At 34.3% G+C, this 18,550-nt stretch overlaps 1 protein-coding gene across 1 annotated transcript in view; it reads left to right on the forward strand.

Annotated features, from left to right (window-relative positions):
* The window catches only part of AK7 (adenylate kinase 7), a gene marked incomplete at its 5' end in the record, with an annotated part of 28,179 nt that extends 11,135 nt beyond the window's left edge, over positions 1-17,044 (forward strand). Inside the window, 10 exons of the mRNA XM_010287567.1 lie at positions 1,974-2,051; positions 2,792-2,941; positions 4,281-4,409; positions 4,706-4,850; positions 6,323-6,451; positions 7,453-7,521; positions 9,758-9,955; positions 13,309-13,529; positions 15,661-15,819; positions 17,006-17,044. Of these exons, the coding sequence (XP_010285869.1) occupies positions 1,974-2,051; positions 2,792-2,941; positions 4,281-4,409; positions 4,706-4,850; positions 6,323-6,451; positions 7,453-7,521; positions 9,758-9,955; positions 13,309-13,529; positions 15,661-15,819; positions 17,006-17,044 (1,317 nt within the window). The remainder of the gene's footprint in view (positions 1-1,973; positions 2,052-2,791; positions 2,942-4,280; positions 4,410-4,705; positions 4,851-6,322; positions 6,452-7,452; positions 7,522-9,757; positions 9,956-13,308; positions 13,530-15,660; positions 15,820-17,005) is intronic.
* Positions 17,045-18,550: the final 1,506 nt, after the last annotated feature.

Raw genomic sequence — 18,550 nt, forward strand, 5'->3', positions numbered from 1 at the left:
TACAAAAGACATTAAATATATTAAATATGTAGAGGAGAAAGAGGCTATTGAAACGTATGTTATTAGCCGTATAAGGCCATTGCATGCTACTTATTAAGAAAATCTTGGGAAAGAGAAAATGAAAATTAGCATGGTTAAACTGTAGGTTGAGATGGCAAGACTTCAAAAAGTTACAGTTATGTCCAGATGAAGAAAATAGAATAGAAAAGATCATCAAATCTGGCAGGATAAGTGAAAAAACACTTAAAGATCAACTATTAGAAAAGACTCAAAATGAATATAATTTTTTCAAACACTTAAAGAACAAAAAGCCTGTCAGAAAATCTATAAGGCAAATTGATGATTATGGTATAAAAGGAGCACTTAGAGAAGACAAGGCCATAGCAGATAGATATGCTTTCCATTAGTGGGCATGGGTAAGAATTTAGAAGCATCTTAATGCTTCAGGATCTCTTTGTGAATAACTTGTTAGAGGATCTGTATAAAACTAAAGTAACTCTAGAAAAAGATTATAGAATGAATTGACAAAATGAACACTAAGAAACCACCAGAGTCTTATGGTATTCACTGAAGACGTCTGAAATAGTTCAAGGATGAAATAACTCTGCATTGCTAATTCACACATACAACCCTACTTTTAGCACAGTCCTGGCACTTGAAGGCTAAAGGATAATAAATGTAAAGCCAATGTAAAAAGAGAGGTTCCTGAAATATTTTAGGAATTACAGGCCAATATGCCTAATGCCATTGGCTAATAATCACATTCATTATTAGACATTACACTAATTTAAATGCATTAAAGGACACCCAGATACATATGATCTATTTGGGAAGAGTCAACGTGACTTTTGTAAAATACTTTCCCAAGAAATAAGTTTGAAAAAAGTACTTTCAACCTTGGGAAACCTCCTGAAGTTCTTTAATGTGACCAGCAAATGAGGCTAAGGGTGAACAAGCTGATGCAGTCTACTTGAATTTCCTAAAAGCTTTCAAAGAAGTACTTCACCAAAAGCTGTTGAGAAGCAGCTAGGCAGCCTAAGAAAAGTGAGTGGGTCCTTTCATGGGTATGTGATTGTTTAGAAACGGGAAACAGAGTGCAGGAGTAAGTGGGCAGTTCTTGTAGAGGCAGGAAGTTGCCAGTGGAAAAAGTGTTGCAGCAAGCACTGCGGAGAGCTATCGTGGCAGAGAGACGTAGCAGCCCAGGGGAAGGCTGGAAAGGTACATGGGAGAGAAATATCATGTTGAGAGTTAGTTAAATATACAGCAACTATTTCTAGTTTAGGAAGTCTCTGAGCTAAAAATAGTTGAAGATCAGAAGAGTATCTGGAAAGAGCATCATACATGCTTTTCCCATTCTTAATTTCATTCAGACGTCCACTAATTGACATCGTTGGAAATAGAATACTGGGATATATGTAGATTTTATCTGATGCTCTATATCAATTTTTATGATTTTATGGAAACTAGTGGGGTTTTAAATCTACTTTAGAGGAATAACTAACAACTTCTGACTAATGATGAAATGAAAATGGTAATATGGAGAGCTATTGGTGGCATTGATCTGAAAACCCTTCCTGATTGTTAACAGAATTAAATAGTTTAAGAAACTGAAGTGGAAGTGCTGGAAAATAAAATAGGTCTCCAAATAGTTCTTAAGCAGTAGGAAATTGTACATAGTTTTAAGAGCTTTGGAACTCTTTTCTGTGGTTTTGGGTCATTTTTTTGTTTGTTTGTGTTTTTTTTTTTTATCACAAGTACTAAAGAGTAAGTGATACATAGCAAAAGAAAAGTGTTTAATTGTAACATTAAAGTTAATCTACTGTTCTTTGATCTGTCTGTTTCAAATCAGTATACTAATTTTTCAGGTATAGTGTAACATAAAACTTAAAGCACATATTTAATCTGCAGAAAACCTGTTCAATTTTTTCTAAGAATCTGATCTGATAAGTGTATTTATTTTTGTTTCTTGACAGTGTATCAGTAAAAATGTTGGACCAGGAAAAATAGAGAAGATTCCAAAAGAAAATGCATACCTGAGCAAAGAGTTATCAGTTAGTACTTTTCTTCATTTTATTACTTAAGGAAAGGATGTAAACTTAAAAATGTAATATCATGAAATATATAATTTTTTTTATTTAATCAGAAAAATTTAATCCTAAAACATGCCAGAAAATATATACATTGAGTTTAAATTTAAAAAATAAACAAACTAAAATTTAACCACCATAGAACAAGCTATTTTGAGGACTTACAGCCTGATTTAGAAAAGCAGTGACGCACTAATGTCACTGCTGCCCTGAGCATACTGGAGCACTCTAACAAAATATACACAAAATGATAAAAATAACAAAAAAGTTAATAACAAGGTGCTACTCAGGCTGATAAACACAGAATACATAAGTTATGTGGCATTCATCTATTTATGTGGAATAAACTGTTCATAGAAGAAATAAACAAATTGCAACCCTGGTAGTTTTAAGACGATACTTCATAAACTCATGTAAAAGAGTATTTCCCACAATAATATGAAACCTTTATATTGTACATAATAATTGTTTAATGGTTCATGTTCTAGTAGTTCATGAGAAATCTCAAATACAAAGATACATTGAAAATGTTTATGTTTTTATAAAGCTTAAAATGTCTATTTTGTTTTGTGCACCAACATTCTTTCTCTGTGCTTTAATTCTTTCTATTCTCACCCTGCCATTCTAGTCCCTAGTTTAAGATAACTGTTCTTTTAACACACATAGCCTAAGTCTGTAAAGTAAATATAGCTTTGCTCCCTCAGCAAATGCATTTGGATATGTTACTTGTGAATCTGCGAATGGAATCTATGTTTCTGAAAGAAGCTTTCAACATTAAGTGGGTTGCTCAGGCAGGACTGGTGGAGAACATTGAACAAATCGTCAAAGAATACAAGCAAAGTCGAGGATTACTGGTAATGGTTTGGTGTACACTATTTTATAGTGCTCCTTTCTTTTTTCCCCAATAGAAATTGTTATATAAATGCAAGCTTTAATTTCTTTAGGTAAAAATACATGGAAGACTGATACAGATGCAAAATAAGTGACCATAAAAAATGAAAATTAAATTGAAGAAGTTAAAAAAGAGGGATTATTAATTAAAACAATAACCATTGAGTTTTATTTCTTTTATGTGTAAAACTGAAACCCTGTAGATGCCAATAAGCTTCCCGATGGAGAAGCTGCTGTTCTGAAACTAGTTTCTGTATGCAATAAATGGCATTCCTGACATATTTTTCTTCCAGAACACAGTAAATGTATCTTTATTTAAGCTTTTTTATAATAGCCAGTAGATAGGCGAGTATTTTGTGTCCTTAATTATATTTAGTGAGCCAGGATATTCAACTGCAATGTAGCTTTCATTTTACCCTGGTCTATTGTGTAATGTATTGAGCAACTTTGCTGTTTCCTATGTTAGCTTCATATTTAGAACTTCTGTATTCAAATGTATAGGGAAGGTAGTTATTGAAAGGTACAGAAAAATGCGTGCATACATTCAAGTATTGATTGATGTGATAAAGCTGTTCAGCATGTCTAAATGTTGTTAAAACTTTGAAGAGCTTAGGAGATGTAAAACAAAATACAACTACTATCATGCAAGGTTGTTCATTAAAAGTCCCTGCATATCTCTAAAAGGATTATCAGATCTGTGTTTGGGTTAAGTACTGCATCTGAGTACATATGCATGTAACTGAAAAAATTCCGTACAAAATATAGACATACCAAGTGGCAAGGACACTTACTCATCCATGGGCTAGGTAGGCTGAAATGAGAAATCAGTAATATCTCATTACCGATTGTGATGGATCTGAAATTTTTGAGGTCAGAATAACCATTGCGATGACAGCAATTCTACCTCAGTTGGGAAATAGAGCTATGGCTTGTGTATAGTAGAATATCTGTGACCTCATTCCAAAATTCACTGCATCCTATCTATGGGGTTGTATTTCATCTCTTTTAATCATTCAAACGCTAATAGTGCCACTATAAGTTGGTCTGTGAGTCTACTAAATAGAAGCATGCTTTTTCTCCAATGGTACGCTTAAATTAACTGTTTGACTCAAAGCCTATGGATGATATAGGAGATATTCAGCAAGAAAATATATACTTAGTGTGAATAAAACTAAAATATATTTTCAGTTTTAGTTACAATAATTGTTATTTCCTATTAGTTATAGTAAAAAGATTGTTCCTTTTACATAAAAAAATCCATATGGTTTGAATGGTGTTATAACCTTTATCTTTTTTTTCCAGCCTCTCAAAGTTTGCATTCATGGTCCTCCTGGGGTTGGCAAATCTACTGTTGCTGAAGAGCTCTGCAAATACTACAAGCTACATCACATTAAGATAAATGATGTGATTTCTGAAGCAATAGCAAATCTGGTGTGTTGTTTTTTTCTACTATTGTTATTATTTCAATTTATGTGATTTTAAAATGTTTGGTGTCATTTAAAAATTGTTATAATTCTGTTATTTTAGAATGGAAATATCTTTTGAAATACTGATCACATCTGGGGGATGCACTGAACTCTTTTTAGAGTCTGAAGGTTGCTCAGTATCTCCATGTCCAGGAGCATAGCTGAATTTTTTTTTTTCCCCCCCTTTTATTACCTCTGTGTATAAAAGAAATTTGGCTATGGATTTTCTGAACCTATTCATATTTCTGACCTTGTCTTCAGGAGAAAGTTGTGGCTTCTAAAGAACTGGACTCTGACAGTGTGGAAGAAGAGGGAGATGATGATGATGAAAAAGAGGAGGGTAAAAATGTAGAAGCAACACATGAGTTATTAACTGGAATAAAAGAAAGCATGGAACAGAATGCAGGTAGGAAATACAAAGTACTAAGGTGGGATTTAAGTAACTAGTGCAACCCTATGCAAATTGAAAATCAGGAAATGAATTTGTGCTTTAGAACTTTTATATCCTACTAAAAGCAAAAACCATGCCCTGTCCATTTGTATGTACCTTATTTAAAAATCAGATACAGTGTTTTACATTATATACCTTGTACATTTATACATTGAGAGGTATATTTTTAAAATAACATGGTGCTTTTTCAATTGTAGAAGTTCCATCTTTCTACATTTTATATTATTCTTTTTACCCTGTAAGTTGATATATAAGTAACAATGGTATATTCAGAAGCATTTGGTTCTTGGCCACATTTTTCTAATAACATCATGTTTTCTTCTCAGAACAGGGAGCATTATTTATATAATATAAAGTAAAATGTTAGTGAAGTATATCTTTATCAAATTTGCAAAGAAGAAAAGTATTCTAGTAAAAAAAAAGGATAATTAGTGCACTGTCATGTGAGATTGTGGGTTTTTTTAAGTACCTTATACCTCATTTTGGCCATCTTTAAAAAGAGAATAGTATTTATGGAAGCCTGTAAAGAATTTCTAAGTTTGTGGATTGAAAAAAGTCCATAAAAATTGCTTTTACTGAAAAGTACTAATTATCATCTATATATGAATAATGTGGGTTTTTTTACTTAGTGCTTAACATTTTCTGTGCGTATAAAGTGATCCCCCTTAAAAATGCATTCTGTCACTAAAGGTTTACCTGATTTAGATCTTGCATATCTGCAAAACAATGAACTTGTGAAGCACCCAAAAAGCTTCAGTAATAAGATCTATGGCAGCATCACTTGCATGCCTTGCTTTGTTGTTTAAAATAATAATACTTTTACGATTACAATGGTGTATAAATATTTAAGACTTTTAAAAGCCGAAGCAAAATAAAGTAGGAAACTGGAGCCAATGGTTGCAAAAAGGACGAAAAAATCACATCAAACCAAACTTTTTACTCCCGCACATTTGCTCAACAATGTAGACCAAGTCATAAACCACTTTATATCGCAATCTATTAATCTGAAAATGAAACTTGTAAAACCTACCTCATGTCTGTTTTGCAAGACTATCTATAAGTCTTACTGTTAATTGTAAATAGAAAATGATTGCTTTGTCACATATGTTTTTCTATAAATATTTCTTTGATGCTTCTATTAAAATCTGATTGCATTGTTCTATAAAAAATAATTTCATGTTTAGGCACCTTAAAGTTCTAATATTTATATCCTCGTAAACAGAAATGTAATTTTATTTTATGGCTACATGTCTATATTCCGTAGACCGCTGGCAACATGTAATATACAAATAGTAACTCAAAATACACAATTTTTTTTAGGGTCTAATTAGAAGTTGCTCTGATAAATGAATTAAAATGTTAGTAAAATAATTTTAGATATCTCTCTTTCATAAACTAGGTACCTATTAACCTTGTTTGTGTCTTAGGTCATCTAGATGATCAGTATGCTGTTAAATTTGTAAAGGATAAGCTCAAATCTATGCCTTGTAGGAATCAGGGATATGTTTTAGATGGGTTCCCGGAGACCTTAGACCAGGCAAAAGATCTTTTTAACTGTAAGTACTGCTGCTTTTGTTTTTATTGCTGCCAATATTGTCTTTATAATTAATGTTCTCAGTGGCATATTAGTTGAAATGCATCAGCACTGTAATGACTACAGTGCAGGACACGAAACAAAGTTTTTTTACATAGTGCTTAAAATGTAAGAAAGATTGTAATGCATCTTAATGTAAGTACAAGATAGTTTTCAGACTATCTTTGTTTGCAAAGTAATAAGTAAATGCACAAATATGGAGGACACTTTCCTGTTCTGTGTTGGTGTACTCAGCTCAAGGCAGAATTTCGTCATAATATTTAAGAGCTGCTTAATGAGAGGATCCAGACAGTGCACCAATAAATGTTTTGTGAGCCAAATTAGAGTGGGCATATTAGATCAGCTACAGCAGATAAGACTTCAGAAGAACTCTGTGACGAACGTTTCAAATTGTGAGCAAGCATCGTCCATGCATTAAGACCAAGAACCACCTTCATATGTAAATTACGTAATGAGGTTTGAAGGGGGAAAAACCCAGTCTTGTTCATCTTAATATGCTGGCCTGTAAATTATCATGCCCAGCTGATGCTCTTCAGACAGTTTTACTGACTATTCAGAACAGCAGACATTTAGTGGCAGAAACCATACTACTGTAAAACATTTCTACTCACTGTTCTGAGCCCTGTCCCTGTTTTTGGCAGGATAATGTACCTGGCCGGAGGAGAGGCCAGGGTCAGGACAGCAGTTTTATAATTGGACACATTTTAAAATTGTGTATGCATGTGCATACTTCCACTGTGTAGGCAAACAACTATTGGTGTCCCAAGGTAGAATTCTGTGGAGGCTGGCAGCATCAATTACTTACTGAATTCTCTAAACTGGTGTCCAGGTTAGATTAATTTCCAACAATTAGTGTAATTTGAATATAGACAAACCTGTGTTTGTACTGGGCACATTTTTAGCAAATATAATGATATTGTTGCTTCAAATTAAAATGTCAGTCATTTCTTACTTTTGTTTTAGTGGAAAGTGAAGATGATGAAGAAGAAATTAAAGGCAAAATACCTAAATGTGATAAATTAATCACACCTGGTAAGTTTCATAGATTTATTTTTAAATAAACAGAGGAGTTTTCAAATACTGCTGCCACCGACGAGAAGGCTAAAATATCACTCCATCTGTTCATATTTAATTTAACAGAAAATAAATATCTAATTCGTGTAATGCTGCTGCCCTCTTACTTGAAAGTGTACAATTAATCGAGAGGAAGGTTTTGGTTCAGTTTGTGGGAGTTTTATTCTTTTTTTTTCTTTTTGTGAAAATGCCATTAACTGCTGACTGATAAAAATAGTACTGGCTGCCTTTGTTGTGATAACAGCAGCTATTAATGGAATAAACATAAAGTCCTGAACTTGACATATTAAAGAAACGTACAGTTATCTTTGGTGTGATATCTTGAAAGATGATACCAAATTCATTTTAATGTATCAGTTAAGTTGGGAACGAACATAGAGTGGTTTTCATCTACGCAGAAATGTTTTCATCTTGGTGTTTTTGCTATTCTTTATTTCTTTGGAAGTTTTGATTACATTCAAACAATACATTTGACATATTTTGCATTACAAGATGTGTTCAGCTAGATGATGTAAAGGTTGAATATCTCAAATGCTTAGTGTTTCAGTAAATGTTAATTTACTGGCTTCAATGGAAGTGAAGAAAATTCAGAACTTTCTGAAAAATTCCTTAGTCATTGCACTTACATGAAGGAGACAAAGGTTTGATTTAAAAAGCAGGCTTCTACCAAGTTTGTAACCACTTATGAACTGCTGATTTCTAAAGTAAATAATTTCTGTTATTCATAATCAAAACCACTTTTAGTTTCCATTTCAAAAGAGGAAATGTGAATGAATTATTATGATGGGCTGGAGAAGAACCACTTTCTCTCCCATAACAAGGACTTCAGACATGGGATCTGTTTTAAGAAGATACCTTCTCAACCTTGGAGAAAACTTGTTTTAAAAACAGAATGGTCCAGAAAGGATTTTTGTTGGTTTGGGAAGCTTTTCTTGGGTTTGTTTTGGGTTTTTTTGTGGGGGGGCAGCAGGGAGGGGGGCTATGTCTGTACTTGATTCTGCAAATTTCTCTCTGATGTCAGATAAATTACAGGATTCAGTAGAATTGAGTTATGATATTAATAGAAACATCAGAGTATATTGTGATAAATTATATGAAGTCATATTTAATAAATTCAAATTGATTGTTGAGTTAATAAAATACTGCAAGATTCAGCCTAATGAAACTACAAATATGAGACTTCTGAAGTGAAGAAAGGAGATGGATTTTTTTAATGGATCCTTGAAAGATTTCTGGTGGTTTTGTCTACCTGTAGTACTAAAATAACATTAACACTATATTTTATGGCATATGGTGGCATAGCATCTTTAATGTACTGTTTGATTATTTTTTTTAATTTACTTTAATTCAGCAGATACACCTTTATTTGTGAGATTGAAAATCACCATACAGGGTGTATTGGTTTTGCGTGGCCAGGTCTCAGTAGCGGGGTGGGGGCTGCAGGGGTGGCTTCTGTGAGGAGCTGCCAGAAGCTTCCCCTGTGTCCGGTAGAGCCAGTGCCAGCCGGCCCCAAGATGGACCCACCACCCCATCAGCGCCGGTAGTAGCACCTCTGGGGTAACAGAGTTAAGAAGTGGGAAAACAAAAAAAAAAAAGGGCAACTGCAGCTGGAGAGAGGAGTGAGAATATGTGAGAGAACAGCCCTGCAGACCCCCAGGTCAGAGCACAAGGAGGGGCAGGAGGTGATGCCCCTGCAGCCCCTGGGGAAGACCATGGTGAGGCCGGCTCTGCCCTCCTCAGCTGGACAGAGGAGAGAAAATATAAGGAAAGTGAGTTGTTAAATTTTCCAGTGTTACTTGCTGCTTTGGCTGCACCGTTCATAAGGGTTTTTTTCCTCCTATACTTATTACCTATATTAGCTGTATGATAGCTTTCTCAGAAGATTTAGGCTACACTGCATTGCTGTTCTTAAGATTTTGTGCTGCTTATGGCAAGAATAGTCTTGTTGATAGTGCTAAGAAAGAATTTGGTGAAATTGGAATAGGTAGCTTCTTTACAGACTTGTCTCAATATTGTTGGATTGTTCTAACTGGAGAAGTTAAATATAAGCATTTGATAATTAAATTCTCTCTAAAGATATATACAGTTCACATCTATTTATGTTTAAATATTTATGTTCAAATAATACACAAAATAGGTAAGAAAGCAAAAAAACAATAATATATGGTAACTGATACTATGTTCTTTTTCACAGAATTTGTTATTTCTTTGACCGCATGTGATGAATTCCTTATAAACAGAATAATAAATCTGCCAGAGAGAATTGTTGCTGGAACTCATTTTACCCAGGACCAGTTCCTGCAATCTCTGAATCTCTTCAGAGAGTTAAACACAGACGATAAGACTGTTCTCAACTATTTTGATGAACTTGAAATACATCCTCAGTTTATTGGTATGAAATAATATAATTAGTAGATAAAATGTAACAACTTTTTTTTTTATTTATAAACTTAACGGTTATGAAGATCATATAGTAAGTGCACCTATATAAATAATGTTTTCAATTAATGTTGCAGAATACATATACAACGAGCATGTAATTATATACCTGCAAAAATATCTGTATACTCTAAGGATTCTGAATTTCCTGTACAGTTAACCTGTTTTAAAAAATAGGGGTTTAATTGTTCATTTTTTTAGGCTGTAAGATCAAAATAATTTTTTGACTTAGGTTACAGACCTCTGCACTGGCATCCTTCCAGATAGGTGTAATATGTTTTCATGGACTTTCAATATTATAGTTACTTTATTTTTTAATTTAGACTTATCCTCAGATGCCATGACAATATATGGGTAATCTGTAAATGATAAAGCATGAAAGAAAATTATTAGAAATTTAAGGTGGAAGGCTAGGACTGAATGTGTTTTGCGCTATACCTGTATGGGAGAAAGTTTATCTTCCCTATACACTATCTAGAAAATTGTGATCATTGGGAAATCTTGAGAAGATTACTATCATCTGATTATTAAAAAACAATGAGATCAGGGTGACAGCATTCTTAAGAAAAATGGGTTTGGGGACGAGAAAAGAAAGAACAAGGGGAAAACGCTGCAACCAAAATCAAACTGCTGATATTTGGGATGTCTATTTGAGATGAGTTATGAGGAGTTAATTGTTGAACAGCCTCAGTCACAACTGATTTCCTTTTTTTAATTTAATGTCAGTCATGGAGATTATCTTGAGAATAATACCATACATGTGTTGTTAGGAACTGTAGCAATGTAAAAAAATAGTGTGTTAGTATAATCATTTTAGAATTGAGGTAATTCTGCTACAGGAAGTAAATATAAGAAAAGATAAATATTAAGGTCTGATGCCATCAATTGATCATATTCTTATCTTGCACATCTTCTGGATATGAAGTAGTAGCACTGTCTAAGACCACTGTCTAACCCCACTGCTTTATTTTGGTGGGGACTATAAAGTGTATACTCTGTGACAGAGTATTGCAGTGTTTTCTGCTAAGAATTATGCCCAAAGGTTATTCTTAAACTCTAGTCCATTCCAAATAAGGAAACGCACTGGCCTACTGATTTTAATTATTGAGGTATCACAACTGTGATGTTCAGTGACTTCCAGATGATTTTCATATTCAGTTTGTAGTGTCGATTCTCATCTTCAAAGGACTATGATCTTCACATCCTGCTTATCTCAGGAAATGCCTCTTTACCTATGTTCACATCACTGATTGTTACTCACTGAAGCATAAAAGAATACAGCTTTCTGTTGTAAAACGAAGATAATTTCATCGAGGAACCTTCAGCTCTGCAAACACCCCTCCATTCAAGCTGATGGTCCAGTTGGTTTATCAGTTCCATAGAATTAAGTAGCATCAGATTTAAGCAGAGGGACAACTGCTTTCTCAGTCATATTCTGAAGGAATTTATTGGGGAACGGTTAAAAAATTGTGCTTGACTTGTTAAATATTGACTCAAATTAATCAAATCTTTCTTCCATGTTAATTTTTAAAAATCTTAACATATGGTTTTATGAATTGCTTTTATGATAATTATTTTTTCTGAGTCTGAAATATGATTAGTACAAAGGAGTGGGCTTCAAGATTCTGGAAACTCTACTTTGCTACAGTGACTCACTGCATGAAGTCTGCAAGTCAGTTATCGTGTGTCTTGTTTTTCTCATCTGCAAATTGTGGATGGTGACACAGGCATGTTAGATCATCTAGAAAAAGGCATCTTAAAATTATAACAGCAATTTTCTTTGAAGATCTTAATTTATGAACTCCTTTTCTGGTGGTCTTTCCTCTCAATTAGCATCAGTGCTAACCTAATTTTTTATTTAAAACATATTTATTTTTGAGGATAACTGCAGTCAATTATGACTGCTGTAATATTTGCATTGTAATCTTGCTTGGCCATCTAAGAAAAAAAATGCAGTCTTTGAGACCTCTAAGTCAATGCTGAGTGTGTTCTTAGAAAGACTATAAATGACTAGAAAAAGTGGTTTGCACTGTAATTTGAATATCCAGGTGCAGCTACAATTGCTGAAACAATGGACTGCTTGACATAGAAAATGTATCATTTTTTTTTATTTTGGAATACTTCAGAAATGCAATTCCTGATTTTTTTGAAAGAAGAAGCTGTAAAAGAAATTTTGTCATGTAGAATCATGTTAGCTTTCTCCTCAATGCATTAGCAGAGTTTGGACTTCAGGTCCAAATCACAAACACTTAAACTCTTGGAATACTTGTGGTAGTATTGGACGGCTATCTTCTGTCTGATTAGTGATTAGAAGGAAATGGGAAGTATGCTTTGCCAATGGCTTTCAAAGTAACTTCACAAAGCAGAGGACTGTGGAGCAGGGACTACTGGATTCTAATCTAAATTCTGTATTCTAGTTGTTCTGGTTTTTCCCTTTGTTCTGCTTGCTCTCCTTGCCCATTTATGTGCCTTTACATCTCTAGTCTCTTACCACTGAACCAAGCCCTTCATCTCTGTATTCTCTGGATACCTGAAATGCCCACTTTTCATCTTTTCACTGTACCCTTTCTGCCAAATGCCTCCCCACACTGAATGCATAGAGCCCAGAAAGCCCTGGAGACAGTCCTCATTTTTCTGTGTTGGGTTTTTTTTTTTTCCCCTTCTTTTTTTCAAGTTTAATATGCAAGTAGCCTCCAGCAATTAAAAGGGAGAAGGAATGAAATGAAAGAGAAGGTTTTGCTTAGTCTTTATGCTTCTAAATGAAGCTACAGATTTGTTTTGTAGATAAAACACAGTAAGAGTTCCACTAGAGATAGGTCTGTATATTTGTAAATCTGTATGAGTGAAAACTTTGGAGTTTGTTGCTAAATTCTAACAACCTGTTGCATAACTTGCGGGGGAGACAGGGTCAAAAGCTGATGGGTTTATACACCTGGATAAGTTGACATAAGATTGGTGACAGGAACATCTCTGATAGTTGAATGACCTTGTTTTCAAGTTTCAAAACTGATGCTGATGTCAGCTGATGAACAGAATAGTTGTAAAAATTATTTTAATACACTTCTCCCTTACATCATCTTAAAAAGACAAACTATTTAGCTGAAATTAGTAAAGAAAATCAGATGTAGAAAACTTCATTCTGTGTAGGAAAAAAAATGATATTTGTAAGCAACTGAAACCAACATCTTGTACTTGAAAATTCAAACAATGTGAACAGCATATATTTTTAGGTCTTGCAGTTATTTACTGAAGTCCATTGATAATTGACAAAAGCCTTGAAAAGTTCTCTTTTGTATTGTTTAAAAGATGTAGCGAAATTTGAAGATCCTGAGAACAGATTTATTGTAAAAGAGATCATCAAAGAAATTGGGGAACCTCGGAATTATGGTTTGACTGATGAAGAAAAGGAGAATTTGGAACGCAAAGCAGCTGAAGAACGCCTTGTCAAAGAAGCTCAAGAAAAAGCTGAACGAGAGCGTAAGGAAGCTGAGGAAAGGGCCGAAAGGATGGCAAATTGGGAAGAGTGGGTAGGTTAATACATATTTTCAGGAAACCATTATTATTTATGTGTTTTAGATGCAATCTGTTATATAAATACACTTGGAAAGTGTGGCATAAATTCGCTAGTTCCTTGTATCATACTTTAGATTGGGTTAGATTGTCTTCACAGTGCATTTTGAGGCCCGGGCTAGAGAATATAGTCTTTTTTTTATTACAGACATAGCATTATTTTTTTTTTGCATGTTGGTATCAGCATGTCTTTAAAATACTTTTATGATACTCTTGTTGTTGTTGCTGCGTTGTAGATCTTTTATTTTACCATTTGTAAATATCCACTATAATCAATGGTTTTTCCATAACCAGTCTTTCAGGACTTTTGCATTTTCCTCACTTTACTTCTAAGCAGCTGACCAAGTCTTAATTATCATGCCTTTCAAATAAGATTTTTAACTCTTAACACTGATCAATATTCCAGTCTGCATTGCAGAAAGGTTTCTGAGCCTGTGAGAGAAACACCTTTAAGAGCTGAGTCCTCAGTTCAGTGAGGACTACCTGATGCAGTCTGAAGGATGCTTTTTGTTTGCTAATATTTAAATAAGCACTTGGTATTTACAAGTACCTAACCTCACAGGTTTTGCACATGATGTTTTTCCTCATTTACTTTGCCACAAATAAGGACATTTTAGGTAAATAACCTGAAATGCATACTATAAGAATGTTCTTGTTCACACCCAAAGTCAGGTTGTTTCACCAGAAGGCAGTTCTTTTATTGTCTTCTGGAGCTATTTAAAAACAAACTGATCATTCCACAAAGAAATCATTTTCTTACATTTGAATGCCTGCACACATCTATGGGGAAATAATACCCTGAATTTACTCACTTCTAAAGAAGCGTTTACATTGCTCTGATGTTGGCTTGTCAATGTTTTCTTTGTTGTCTCTATGCTTATTTACAATTTCATTCAACATTATATAGCATTTTGTACTCTCCATAAATTTGTCTAAAAGATTCGTAAGAGTAGTTAACACATTTTTAGCTATACTCAATCCAAATCCATCTAACTTTCAAGGGAGCAAACTCTGCATTCAAAGCTAAAGTAAGTGCTTGAATAAAATGTGTGCTTAAGTTTATCCTTTTAATTAGGCAGATGCTCAGGAAATCTAAGCGACCTATTCATTTGCTCTTGAGACTGTAGATTAGCTGCTGTCTCTGAGTACTGACCAAAGACCATGTACAGGGTTTATTCAATTGCAATCCTGAGTGAATAAGGTAAATACCTTTTCCAGATATTGCTATATCGGTTTTATCTGAACATTGCTTTTGTGTTATGCCTTGAGTATAGAAAAGCAGTCTTCAGAGTATCATCTGCTTGCTGTATCTATGTATGACTCAGGCTACTGATGAATACCATGAGAGAAGAAAGGACAATAAAAAAACTACTGCAAGTATACATGCTATTAAGTGCTATAAAATGGAAGAAAGAAAAACTTGCAGCAGTTTTATTTCCCCACCTCTACTACTTTTTGAGTGTAATCATTGTATTTGATTTAACCTGAACTCAAGAATAAATTTAACTAGTATAAACAGATGTAATTCACTGTGGTTTTAGTTTAGTTAACTCTCTTCTACCTTGAAAACTGACATAAATGAAATAAAACCAAAACAGAGCAAAGAAACCAAACCACAAACAAACACAATACAATTTACAGTTATTTAGAGAGTCAGGGCTCTCTTCTGAGTAAAACTATTCTCCTTCCCCTACAATTCAAAGAACCCTCAAAAAACCATCTGCATTTGCAACAGTAACTTCAATTTTTGAAGCAATGCAGTGTATTCTAAACATTTTGCCAATTACCTTACCGGAAACAAGACCACTGGAAGACTTCAGAATAAACCTCCTTTTAGGTGTTTAATAAAATACTTTTACTAAGGAGATTACATCAGCTTTCATCATGTTCAATTCTTTGTGCTCAGTGTGCCATGTGCTCTAAACTTATTAAGCAGTTCATATTTTTTCCTGGAAAGTTGTGCATTTTAAAGTTCTGTCCACAGCTTCTAACACTACTTTTTTCTCTAGGCCACCATTATTATTTAGTCAAGTCTATTTAGTAGATGTTGTAAACCTTATTCTTTATGATTTTGTTCATTATTTGTAGAATAAACATCTGGAGGAAGTAAAAAGACAAGAACAGGAGTTGTTGGAGGCCCAGTCCATTCCACTACGAAACTATTTAATGAAGAATGTCATGCCAACACTTATGCAAGGGATAAATGAATGCTGTAGGATCAGGCCAGATGATCCAGTCGATTTTCTGGTAAGATGATTGCACGTTTTTTTCTTAATTATGTTTGAAAAATCTTAATTAAAATATTCCTGTGGACTCAAAGAATCTCTGTTAACATAAGGACTTAAATTATTTTTGCCCACTGTCATGATAACAATTAATTAACGGATAGTGTCTGCAATTCTGGTGAGCAGTAATCACTGTGAAAACTAAAAACCCTGCAACTACTCTTTATGGGATCAGTTGATACTGTGTATCAAGTAAAGGTGTAATCCTGCTTTGCTAACAGTAACAGGACAAGAACCACTACCAGAATCTGTTTCTCTTGGTTTGTGCATTCTGCACATCTTACATAGCCTGATAAGTCTGGTGTGACACAGAGGCCTGCAGAAAGGGGGACATGAATGACTCTCTATTCTGCTTACACCCCTTTGGGCACAACAGAACACATTACTGTAATGATGACTGAAAGCTCTTCATTAATTCCCTTCACAATACACAGATAAATTAATAAGTAAGTCCTGTAAGACATTAAGAGGATAATTCTAGTTGCCAAGGTCCTCAAAAATTTCCCTAGTTCAACTTTCAGGGTCAGCATTGCATTCAGACAAGAATTCCGATGCTGTAAAGTTATTGCTGTACTGCTGTTCTCCCTGCACCTCCTAAGGAAGTTATTAGCAAGTTATCACCGTTTTAATGAAAAGAAATATTTTTATTAACCAAGGAAAAGCTGAAAATTAAAGCATCAGTGTTGCGTGCCACTTCAGGCACTAAGGAATGTTTTAACCTTTTTGCTTACTGATGAGTGACAACTACCTGTAGCTGTGGGAGCATGAGATCTTCTCTTCTAACTGCATAACTTTTAAAGATCTGTATTCTCTCCTCTTCTGGGTCCAGAAATCAGGCCCTAGGGTACTCCCTAGGATTTTCCATGGAGTGACAAACACCATCATAAATAGCTCACTTCCTTCTCTTGCTCACGCTAGAGATGGGGTGACTGCTACCAAGAGGCAGAATGGGGTGGATGGGATTTTGGATGGTGTTTGTGGGGAAGAGGTTTCTCTGATGTATCTGCCAGAAATTACATTTTATAGCCATTTTATACTTGCTGTGATTTTGTTTAAAGCAGTTATCCACTATATTTTTGTTATTTTGTATGAATTTTAAAATTGGAGACTTGAAAATAAGTGTAACTTTGAAACTCTTCTGTTTATAGGCAGAATATCTCTTCAAGAACAGTCCTGATATTGAGTGAGATAAACATTAAATCCTAACAGCTTTTGAAATTGTGAAGTAGAAAGGGAGAACATTCCTAATGCATTTTGAATAAAAATACTGAGTTTCTGATTTTTTTATTTACTCTTATTATGTAATCTCCATTTTTATTTCTCATACTCTATTACCATGTTGTAGTGGGGGTTTAATATTCCTTCTACAACAGCACCATTTACTGCACATATTAATACCTTTACGCATCTGTATTTCATAAGTCTATTTGAAACTGTGAACCGTAAGAATCTGTTCTCTCTCCAAAATTTTCTTCCTGGATTTTTTTCAGTTATGCATTCTATTTAAGCAATAAGTAGAAACAAATTGTGCTGATCTGTAGCAGATATAGGAGGCTAGCCTGAGGAAAAAAAATTTCTTAAAAAAAATGTTTTCACTGAAAAAGGAAATAAATAGAAGCAGCAAGCTCTCTTACTTCCCCTCCCAGCTACCAAGAGACAAAAAGTTACACAACATTGTCTTCTTGTGCTGCACCGAAGACTGACTGGTAAACAGTTTTCCAGCACAGGTATGTGATAAAACCTGTGTTTTTCTTTGGAATCAAACAAATGTGTGTAGTCCTCATTTAATTCTCTTTATCATTCAATATTTGATAAGTTTTTTATAGAATCTTGAAGAAACTAGGCTTTCCAGCATATGTCTGTCATTCCCTTTCTATTGACTTCATATAACTCTCTCAGAAACGGCCACTATCTATGCTGATTGAGCTGAAACTGATAGCATATTTGGTGTAAAACAAATACAGGATTTTGTCTAAACAGAAAGCAAGGACTCTTTGGGAGAAGGGGGCGGGGAAAGAGGCAGAACTGAAAGAATGGTGATCTAGAAACATTTTACACTTTTTTTTTTAATCTGTTACCTTTTGTATTAAAATTTTAGATGTATTAATGCCCAATGTGCTTATTCAAATATATTAGTATTTCTACACAGAAACAGTCTTATTTCATCTGTTTTCACATGATCACAGAGCCAAGTCAGTGATGAGAGCCAGGACCAGAGTTTAGAACCATCATCTACTCTGAAGAATCAGGCTTCTTTCACATCTAAATTTCCTATATGCTGCTAGTGCAAGTTACCGTTTATCATGTGAGGCAGTTATATCAGAAGACTGAATATTCGGTAATTTTAGAGAAATTTTTAGTTTGAATCCTGTTTTTCAGAGTAAAAATGAAAATACGACACTAAAAATGTCATAGAGCAGGGTTGTTTTTTTTTTTTGTTAGAGTTGCTTTGTAGGTTTTTTGTGTAGAGTTGCATTTACTTTTCTAAGAAGAATGTTTTGCGCGGATGTGTAAAGAGTGTGATTTTTTTTTTCTTTAAAATTTTCTAACACTTTTGCAGTCTATTACCGGCAAGGCTTTCAAACCCAATTTTTAGAAAAGAATCTCTGCTCTCTGCGGGGCATAAAAACCCAACTAAGCCCGATACCTTCCCGTGCTTTCCCAGGGGCTGCCGATGGGGGCTGGGCCGCCCT

The sequence above is a fragment of the Phaethon lepturus genome, unplaced genomic scaffold (genome assembly GCF_000687285.1).
Source record: "Phaethon lepturus isolate BGI_N335 unplaced genomic scaffold, ASM68728v1 scaffold125, whole genome shotgun sequence".
Taxonomy (NCBI): Eukaryota; Metazoa; Chordata; class Aves; order Phaethontiformes; family Phaethontidae; genus Phaethon; species Phaethon lepturus.